Here is an 11,177-nt window from a genome sequence, read left to right as displayed (position 1 = left end):
CCAAACACACTGGGACTGTATACGATGTAAAGGCTTAGTGTTGTAAATGTCCCTAAAATTATATCTCAGAACAACAACTAATCTATTTGTGAATACATTGTCATTTTCTCTCTCTATTGTGTCACAATGTCTCGTGCAATTGAGAAAAGTAATTGTAAATGAACAGTTTCTCTAATCATCCCTATGCAAACCGTCTGGTATCCAGTGTCCCTTAGTGTCAGGAGTGACAGCTCGACAACACCTCGACAACAGAACACGACGCACTGGATTGGCACAGACTGGACTGGTTCCCATCCACCTCGGTCTTATCATCAGAGCGCTCAAGCGTCTGACACACAAAGGCTTGTTGTGTAACTGAATGAGCGATTTACAGTCGCCCTGTGTAAATACGTATTAGGGGTCAGTGGTAGGAGTTGTTATATTCATTAAGAGATTCTTGTGCGGATTGAGGCAGAGGGAGAGGGCTTTACATAATTACGTTCATGCTTTTTCACGTGAAATGCTCCTTTAAAAGAAGGCTTCCATTGAACACACTGAAGCACATCGCGCGCGCGAGCGGACTGTCGTTCTGCACAGTTTGGTATCAAAATTGCGTTCAAAATGGTGACGTCGTATCCATTACCGGAGGGATTCTCCGAGTTTGATGTGTTCTCCCTAGGGTCGTGTCTGCTCGTGGAGGGTAAGAGTCATGTTTAGGTTTAAAAAAAAAAAAAAAAAAAGAGTGTCTTACTTTGTGGATATGCATAGCCTCAATAGGATGCGCTTTATCCAGGAACGATAGCAAAACGATTGAAAAAACAAACACTGTCTGTCAGAAAACTCTCAATGAATGTATGTTACTGTTGTGTAACCGCGCTGTTTTTGGGGTCTCGAGAAGCTCTGAATGGTCACACGTTTTCTGTGTCCTCTGAAGGTCTCCTCGGGTTCTTCCTGAATGCTGTCACCGTTGTTGCTTTTCTTAAAATAAGAGAATTACGGACCCCAAGTAATTTCCTCGTGTTCAGTCTGGCCATGGCAGATATGGGTATTTCTATGAACGCCACTGTTGCTGCCTTCTCCAGTTTTCTGAGGTGAGCACGCGCACGTTTGTGTGTTGATGATGTTGACGGAACCCCTAGAGGCGACGCTGCGTCACGGCTGTAGTGTTAATACAGCTGTGATGTAAGAGGGGCCTTTTTTCGTAAGGAAAGACTAAAGTGCTTAGACTCTCCTCTTTTTGACTACACTAACTTATTTGTTGACCAAAGACTTCTCAAAACCACGTCAAACAAAGACATTCGTTCAATTATTATTAGATCTCAGATTTCTTTACCTGCTTGTCTGAGTTTTTGGAATAACATATTTAGTGATATAGAATGGGAAGAGTTTTGGCTTCTTCGACAAAACTACTTCTTATCTAATAAATTTGTTGAAGTCTCTATCAAAATTATCCATAATTGCTATCCGGTTAACTACAAACTTGCTAAATTTAACAATAGTATTTCCCCCAATTGTTCCTTTTGCCTTCAGTCTGAAGAAACAATCAATCATTTGTTTTGGGACTGTGCTTATTGTAAAGTGTTTTGGGTTGACTTTTCCAGTTTTGTTAAAAAATATTTATATCCAAACTTCTGTATAACCCCAAAATTTGTGTGTGTTTTTTTTTTTGGTTACTCTTTGAATTTAGACCCTTCTCACTGCAAATTTATTATTAATCTATTGCTATTTCTTGCTAAATTTTACATTCATAAATGTAAATGTTCAATGAAAATTCCTTACTTTTTTATTTTCAGGAAAGATTTTGATGAGTATGTAAACTCTTTAAGAAACTCTAATAACTCTATTGCATGTAAGACTCTGTCATGTAAGTCTTATAAGCTAACATAGTATGCTTTGGATTATTGTGTGTAACCCTCATTGTCTTTTGTTCTTGCTTTGTCTTTGTAATTGTATTTGTTGTTCTGTTATTGAATAATAATAATTAAAAAAAAATTACTAAAGTGTTAAGTTAGAGGGATATTTGGGTTTGCGTGATATTTTTAACTGATATTTTTGACGAAATGTGTCTTTTAATCACATCACTGCTAAAGAAAATATAAGGTGATTTTCTGGTTTTAGCTGGTCTCCCTGGTCTGGTCAGACTGGCTTGTTGGCTGGTTTTAGAGAAGTTTTTGGGCATTTTCGGCTGCCCCTTCTGGCAACACCAGCTTGGCCAGGCTGGGAAACTATTATTGGTTGGCTGATTGATTGATCGATTGATTGTGAGCAGGAATTCATATTTGGAAAATCCACCATGGTAGTTGGTTTACAACTGTTGGTCATTAGTTTTCCAAGTTGCTCATTAGCTAGTGCAACAAATCAGCTGTTTTATTTTTGGAAAACTGTAGCCAGATAATGAGTAGTTTGGGCCAGAAACAAGCTACCATGTTCCAAAACACCAATATGTTCAGTTTCGGTTTTTATTGATACAAGCAAGGATGTGATCAAATATTAAAAATAGAAGAAACAAGTTAGAAAAATCTGTCATTGAGAAAAATACATAACACATGACTGTTAATTTAAAACTATTAATACAGATAAACAAAAGCTATGAACATCAACCAGCAAACTTTGATCTTTTTAAATACTTTATCTTCTTGAAACTTCAGATACTGGCCTTATGGATCAGATGGATGCCAAACCCATGGATTCCAGGGCTTTATGACTGCTCTTGCCAGCATCCATTTTATTGCAGCCATTGCTTGGGACAGATACCACCAGTACTGCACAAGTGAGTATAAGTTAAATAAAGAACGAGATGCTTCTTACCACATCAGCAGGATATTTGACATGCTTTGTTCTAGTTCAGCCCACCCATGTTGCCAAGACCACCTACTGAAGGCACTTATAGTGCACATAGGCTTCAACAAAGGCCATTCTTTTCAGAATCTCAGTGAATAACCATTTTAAACTAGCATGTGAACACAGAGCATGCTAATATGTTATGGTGTGTAAATGTAAATTCTGTAACAAAAACATACACAACCGTTCAAAACTTGGACACCAAAGTTTTTTTTTAAATAGATTAATACTTTTATTCAGCAAATATTTTTTGAGCACCATATCAGAATATTACACTAATATTAAAAATATAGGTTTTAAAAGCAGAAAGAGGCATTTGTTAAGATTCCATATAAGATCTACTCTTCTGTAAACAGTTCTTAAAATAACCATTTTTTTGTTAGTATGAATATTTTTATAACCTCAAGCATAGGCGCCGATGATCGAGCACCCACTCATTTTAACCAATAAGAATTGGATTGCAGCTTCTAAGACTTTATTCTTGTTTTCGTAGTTAATTTGAGGCTGTTTTTGGTGTTATTTTAATGGAAAATGTCAAGAGAGCATTATTTTAATACGAGAGGGTGCCAGCACGAATCTCTTGGCTTGCAGTGGGCTTGCTCTCCCATATAGTGATCATGGCTCTGCGCTCACTCAGATATTAGCCTACGTGTGCACCCTCAAACTTTGTCCTGTGTACGTGCGAATAAGTGCTTATTGTAAACCAGTATTTATTAAATCCTTTTATTTAGTGAAGCACAGCCCTCATAGAAAGAAGGTGTGTATTATTTGGTTACTAAATAATGTATTTGCAAGATAAAACACTCAGTATAATTAATTATTGAGTAATGAGAATGAAATATTTGAAAATATTAAATTTGTTGTGAATGTTTATGATAACGTAGCCCAGTTATTATTTAGGAAACAGCGGTGAAAATGTGTTATATATATTTGAAAAAAAAAACTGCACGTTGGGGGGGATGGGGATGGGTGATTGAGCATCCACAGGCAGAAACATAAATCGACGCCTATGACCTCTTTAGAGCCTTTTCTATTATAAAGAACCTTTTTTTATATGTTAAAGGTTCTTCACTACAGATGCTAGTAAATAATCTTTGTTTTTAGGAGTGTAGAATGATTTAAGATTGTGACACTAAAATCTGGATTAATGGCTGCTGAATAATCAGCTATGATACCAGTACCACTGTTGTATTTATTTAGAAAATTTAAATGTAGTAAACAGTATAACTTATATTATTGTAATACAGGTAGCACTTTACAGTCCTCTTACTCATGTACATATTGTGTACTTATTATAGTAATTACAATAACTAGTTAATAACTAGGTACAAACCCTGAACCTACCCCATGTAGTTACCTTATATTACCAGTACTTTCTTAGGTAGGTACATTATAAGTACACTGCAAGTACATACACAAGTTCACGTTCTGTAAAATAAAGTGCAACCGTAATACCTTGTGTTATTAGGGACAAAGCTGCAGTGGAGCAGTGCCATCACCCTGGTTATCTTCATTTGGCTCTTCACTGCCTTCTGGGCCGCCATGCCTCTGATTGGCTGGGGAGAGTATGACTACGAGCCCCTGAGGACCTGCTGCACACTGGACTACAGCAAGGGTGACAGGTAAGATGCACAGTTAATTACTACATTCATAATTCACGTCATCTTGTATGATTATATTTGCTCACCAGTGTCCGCTTCAGTCACATTTTGACCCATATATTCAAATGTTCGTTCTGACGCACATAAAAAGCAATATTGGGGTCATGGAGAGGTCATATGACTCTCATTTCCTTGTAAATCTTGTAAAATAAGACCTATAATGTAATTGTGTCTGTCCTTTTACACAGGAACTATGTGTCTTACTTGATCCCCATGTCCATCTTCAACATGGGCATTCAGATGTTTGTTGTGCTGTCTTCCTATCAGTCCATTGATAGGAAATTCAAGAAGACTGGCCAAGCCAAGGTAAAGTATCCTCTGTACCATATTAGAATTTGACATGTGAGACCAAAGGGTGCATGAAAGGAACAGAGTATACATTTCCCCTCACATTGCATAAGACTGTTATTCACAGGGTTTGAGTAGGTCAAAGAAACGTTTTGCCTGGGAGCACAAAGGCATCTCTGCAACAGCTACTGAACTCTTCTCTAGGACAGAACTATTATGTAACACAAAAAACTTGCATGCACACCAATACCAAAGTGATTGTAAAAGAAGAGGATTTCCTTACAGACAGTTAAGACTACCACAGAACAGGGTTATTATCCTTAACTGAAACAAAAACTGTTAAAAAAATTTGTTAAATGGAATAAAGCTGAAATATAATAACAATAATAATAATAATACTAGCACAGAATCAATTTGAGTTTTTGGTTTTGGTTTTCTCAGTAGTACACATAAGTACTACAGCCTGTAGTATGTAGGTCATTTTATTATGTCTTTGTTGAGCCCTCATGGCTGATTGAGCTTATGACATTTGTTCTAATTAACTCTTTTTGTGGGTGTGTGCTTTGTGTTTGTTCGCTCATCAGAACGTAGAATGTTTAATGGTGTATATGTTACATCAAAGTTAAATCTGCAGCATGTGACTTAGAAATCCAACTAAGACTAAATCTCCTGCTTGCTCTATGTGCAGTTCAACTGTGGCACTCCTCTGAAGACCATGCTGTTTTGCTGGGGCCCCTATGGTATCCTGGCTTACTATGCTGCTGTGGAGAACGCAACCCTTGTCTCTCCTAAACTGAGAATGGTGAGGAAATCATTTTTGAAGCACACCCAAAGAAGATAGTTCATCCCAACAATCATTTACCTACCTTTATGTCTTCTGTAGAACACAAAAGAAGTTACTGTTAAGTTTGGTTTTGTGTATACAATGAAAGTCAGTGGGTTCCAAAACAACACTGGAAAAAAACCCTGATTTATCAAATTTTCTTTTGTGTTCCACAGAAGAAAATAAAAAGTCATACAGGTTACAGTAAACCTCAAATAAAAACACACTACTATTCAGTCACTCATCTTTTTTTTGAATGAAATGAATACATGACACATCTAATACTTACACTGATTTTATATATACAGTTAGGTGTTATATTTGGACACCGACACAGTTATCATCATTTTGGCATCATTACGCACAACAGAACAGAATTAAAAATAAAACAATCAAGATGAACTTGAAGTGCAGACTTTAAGCTTTAATTCAAGGGGTTGAAGAAAAATATAACATAAAATGAATTACAACCATTTTTATACACAGTCCCCCCATTTTCAGGGGCTCAAATGTAATTGGACAAATAAATTCCAATAATAAGTTCATTTTTACTATTTTGTTGAGAATCCTGCAGGCAATGACTGCCTTAAGCCTGGAACTCATGGACATCACCAGAGGCTGGGGCCTCGTTTATAAAGTGTGCGCACGCTAAGATGTGATCTTAGAGTGTGCGTACACTTAAATCCACGTCAACGCTCATATTTGTAAAAACTGGCTTTGACGTGGAAAAGTGCTTATCCTCACATCAGGGTCTGAGCAGACAGACGCACTTTTTCTTGTTCAAGTACTGCAGGCTTTAAAAATGTAAGCTGTTCTTGCAGCAGCTTGATGACTGGTGATCTTTTACATGTTAATGACATTAATTAAGAGTCATTTACAAACAGAGAGGTGAAACCACTCATTTGAGCGCAAGTTCAAGATCACATTTTAGGATGGTTTCTGCACAACATTTTAGAAATGAGGCCCTGGGTTTCCTCCTTTGTGATGCTTTGCCAGGCCTTTCGTTTGTGGGTCTTGCTGCCTTTAGTTTTGTCTTCAGTAAGTGAAATGCATGCTCAATCAGGTTGAAATCAGGAGATTGACTTGGCCATTGCAGAATATTCCACTTTTTACCTTCAAAAACTCCTGGGCCCTCATTTATCAAAAGTGTGTACAAAAGTTTCTATATTTTGTCCTACAAATGAAATTTAGTATGTGTGTAAATACAAAAAAATCTGTATTTATCAAACGTGCGCACGCGGTTCTTACACACACCAGGAAGTAATCATTGCATTCAGAAACGCCTCCAATGAACCATATATGGTGACAACACCTCCGTTTATATCACGTGAACACATACGTCCTCATCAAAGTCATGGCAAAGAAAGCGGTACCGAATGAGAAGCCATTCTGTGCTCTCACTAAACAGATCAGCGTGCTCTTTGAAAAACGCGTTCTCTGCGCAGTGCATGGTTCACCAAATCTTCTAGCAAAGCGAGATCAGCCATGACAATATAACTACATTTCAAATCAACTGTCCTTTATAGCTTTTCACACTAATTGTGCAAATGTTTAGCTTGAAATATGAAGTTATTTAAGTTATTGCAATTAAAGGACACAGGACACATGCGGCAGCACTTTCTTTTCGTAGTATTGTCTTTCTACCACTAGATTCTCTGCGGAAGCATGATCAAAGTTGTGCTTACATTTACACACATTCCTATGTATAAGTACAAGTCGTTAGATCCCACATTTTGCATGAAACTTGGCATTGCACTGCACAAGCACTGTTGTCCTCTGTGGACGTCCATGCCTTTTTTATGTTGCTGAGCTCACTAGTGCATTTTTTTTTTTTTTCTCAGAATGTACCAAACTGTTGATTTGGCCACTTTGAATGTTCCTGCTATCGCTCTGATGGATTTGTTTTGTTTTTGAAGCCTAACAATTGTCTGTTTCACTTTTATGGAGAGCTCCTTTGACTGCATGATGTGGGTTCAGAGCAACAGCTTCCAAATACAAACAGCACAATCAACTCCAGACCTTTTACCTGCTTAATTGATGTAGAAATAACGAAGGAATAGCCCACATCTGTCCATGAAACAGCTTCTATATATGGTCCGTTGTAATTCCTTAATCTTTCCTTCAATTTTAATGAGAATACCCTCAAATTAAAACTCAGAGTGTGCACTTTAAGCCCATATTCATGATATAACTTGAATATGTTTTGGTCAGCAGCTAAAATAATCAAAATTGTGCACGTATCCAAATATATGGACCAAAAAAGGTTTTTTTCCCTCTTACTTGAGCACCAAATCAACGTGAATGATTTCTGAAGGATCATGTGACACTAATGACTGGAGTGATGGCTGCTGTAAACTGAGCTTTGCTATTACAAGAATACATTACATTTTAAGACGAATTCAAAGAGCAATTATTTGTTTTAAATTTACTGGATTTTTGATCAAATACATTTGGAGACTGTAGTGTAAACACAGTAACTGATACATAACATTTCTGTTCAACTATTTATTCAATACTGTGTGCATAAAATGAATCTGTTCTGAACATATTTTTACAGATTGCACCCATTTTGGCTAAGACATCACCTACTTTCAACGTCTTTGTTTACTCCCTTGGAAATGAGAACTACAGAGGAGGAATCTGGCAGTTGCTCACTGGACAAAAGATTGAGACTTCTGCTATTGAGAACAAGACCAAATAAACTAAGAATGTGATAACAGTTAATGTCCTGGTAGTTTCTAACAGGTATGACACTTGCTTATTGGAATTGTGTGCTTAGGTCATCCTTGTTGTATTTTCGTGGAGTGTTTGTGTTTGACATGAGAGTGGAGTCTGTGTTTGTAGTAGTTTGGTCTTTTATATTTAATATAGAAGATTTCAGCAAGTAATAAAATTTCTAAACTGATATTTTGACAAAGCACATAAGCTGCTCCTAATGGAAATGTTACAGAACAGGGTCCAATTTTATCCGTATCGTTGCAAAGCACATTTAAGAAGCGAATTTGTGGCCATCATTTAATAAGGATTAAGCTGCTTCCATATATGCAGTTCTGAAAGGAAACACAACCAGGAACCATGTAACCTGTTTTTTGAGGTTGTGGGTGAACTTTCAAGATATTTCATTGCATATAAGTGCCGTTACACTGTACATTAAAGCCGGCTTTTAAATGTTACAATTAGTGCAAATGTAGCTACTACAAAAAAATAAACAATTTATTTTACCGCTAGCTTTAAGATTGCAATACTTTCTACCATCTCTACAGTATATTAATTTATTTCATGTTAACCAGAATGTACAATTTGGCACACCCAGGAAATAAAGTGTACTTTATTTTGCACAAAGGGAAATCATTTGCTATGAGATAAAAGTCTACATCAAGCTTATGAGACAGAATTAGGCAAGCAACATTTTCCAATCCCAGAAACAACGGTGCTTTTCATGAAAACACATTCCCCAGTGCACAAGATTAGTCTAAAAAAAACGATTATGCACGAGACTCACTGCGATTGGAAATGTTCAGACTGGTGATCTTGTTTTCTTGTTTTCTTGTTCTGTCTCTGTTTTAACATGAATCATTCTGGCATCTGAAAAATAATAAATGAATGCCAAATCATTTTTATGTTGGTATATACACTATAAGGAAAAACTATTTTGTCAGGTAACATAAAAATGTTTTTCATGTTTTTAATTTAAAGTATTAGAAATATTTGTAGTTTCACTTTGTGCATAACAGAAATATCATTACTACATACATAGATGGTAATGGTCAATGAAGAGGCTGAATTTCACAAGCCAAAGTAGCATGTAATGCCAAGTCATTTTGCTAGAAATTGCATAAAATGTGCATATTTCTAGCTTTTTTACAGACTACAATGCATGCAAAGACAAACAGACAAAGGGTCACTCTTTTTACACATTTGTACTAAAAAACAAATAATAGTTTTTCGTAAATACACAATAAAAAGCATATAATATGCTGAATGAAGTGCAAAACAAGTTAACTAAAGAATTTTAGTGGATAGAAGTAAACAGAATACAGAGAAAATATATCAATAACATTTTCAAAAATACCTGAAAATATACAGTAGTATCAACTATTAAACATAAGGATGCATATGAAAGATATACTTTTCTGTACCACAATGTTTGTGTATGTGACATGCTAATGAACAACAAATGATAGATATGTACAACTGTGTAGTCTGACACATAATGTCTCTGCAGTGGTTCATGTGTCGCTTGTAATGCTATAACCTAATTAGTCTTTAAAAGCCCTTGTGTCCACTTTAAGCTTGACTTCCTCAAGTGCACTTTCATTAACCTGTGAATGATGTTCAGTGGATGTCTTGTCAGCAACATATGATGTGTATATCTCAGCCAAGATGCACAACAGTGAAATAAACATCTGTGGCTACTCTTTATTATGTCTTAACTGAGTTCTCTGGACCACTGGACATTTTAGTGAACTGGAGAACTGCGAAGATGTTCATTCCCAAACTTCCCAAAAAGCAAATCTTACACTGGTCATTATCTCTATGCATTTTTTTTTTAAATGCTATTATGTTTACATTTGTACTTAAAAGTAACTTAAGCCAAGATGGTTTACATCTTACTTCAGTTTTTCTTAATTTGTATTTTATATGGCCCCATTAGTGTATTCTTTTTCCTTTTTTCTTTGAGGTCACAAATCACTGCTGACATAAGAGATGGCATTAGCTTCTGCGTATATTGATATTTATATTACTTGCATACGACTGCTTATTTCTAATAAAAGCATACTTTACAAATGGTTAATTTTGTTCACTTATCTGCATACCACTAAAAAGATTTTGGTGCATGGAAAGAATGCTTTTAAAAATAAAACACCTAAATCATCATTCCAGATGTCATCTAAAAATACGGCAAATTTGTGGAGGGCAGCCAAGTCACAAAACTCATTAGCAATTTTGAAACATACCAGTGGTATTTACAGTGGTTTTTACAGAGGTAAACCATAACTGGCATAAACATGGAAATTCATTGTCCAAACTTTTGAAATCTATTATCATACTAGGAATACTTGTACCAAACAAAAAGGAAAGGCTCTTCAAAATATCTCCTGCAATACGAATGGCCCACAGCTTTGTGAAATCCAAGTGGATTTGCTTTGAAGTCCAGACAAGTGAAATAATAAATCACACATGTGATGTCACTATGAGATACAAACGGTTCTTTTATATGTAGTCCGTTTATAACATGTAACACATTGTGCTGACATCGAGAGTGTCTGATCCGCTGCCAGAGTAATCAGTCACAAGCTTACGATCCGATGTCCAAAGATTCAAGAGCAGAGGAAAAGGTCAAAATGGCTGCCAGAATTCATGCATTTTTTTATTTGATTAAACAACATTTGGAGCAGATTATGCAATCATTACGCAAATGTAAATGGGAAGCAGTCTGTCATAACAACAGAACTGGCAGTTCATGCTGGCAGCGTTTTCACAACAAATGACAGTCAATACCTACACCAGTGGCAAAATGATGAAAGCGAGCACCATTTAGCACATTTAGCCCCAGACATATTAGGATATTGGAGATTTGTGCT

At 36.2% G+C, this 11,177-nt stretch overlaps 1 protein-coding gene across 1 annotated transcript; it reads left to right on the top strand.

Moving 5' to 3' along the window:
* Positions 1–369: 369 nt before the first annotated feature.
* LOC306884651 (RPE-retinal G protein-coupled receptor-like) lies at positions 370–10,377 on the top strand. The gene is made up of 7 exons (XM_079440713.1): positions 370–679; positions 914–1,070; positions 2,628–2,749; positions 4,289–4,442; positions 4,670–4,787; positions 5,458–5,571; positions 8,150–10,377. The coding sequence occupies exons 1-7, from the start codon at positions 601–603 to the stop codon at positions 8,291–8,293; spliced, it is 888 nt and encodes a 295-aa protein (XP_079296839.1). The 5' UTR covers positions 370–600; the 3' UTR covers positions 8,294–10,377.
* The last annotated feature ends 800 nt before the right edge of the window (positions 10,378–11,177 follow it).

The sequence above is a fragment of the Barbus barbus genome (assembly GCF_936440315.1).
Source record: "Barbus barbus genome assembly, chromosome: 18".
Taxonomy (NCBI): domain Eukaryota; kingdom Metazoa; phylum Chordata; class Actinopteri; order Cypriniformes; family Cyprinidae; genus Barbus; species Barbus barbus.
This window is presented reverse-complemented; position numbering and strand designations above follow the sequence as displayed.

Bases quoted from the DNA above. Each gene is read 5' to 3' on its own strand.
- LOC306884651 (XM_079440713.1), top strand. From the start codon at position 601: ATGGTGACGTCGTATCCATTACCGGAGGGATTCTCCGAGTTTGATGTG. The intron at 680-913 runs GTAAGAGTCATG...TGTCCTCTGAAG, and splicing joins GTCGTGTCTGCTCGTGGAGG to GTCTCCTCGGGTTCTTCCTG. The intron at 4,443-4,669 runs GTAAGATGCACA...CCTTTTACACAG, and splicing joins GACTACAGCAAGGGTGACAG to GAACTATGTGTCTTACTTGA.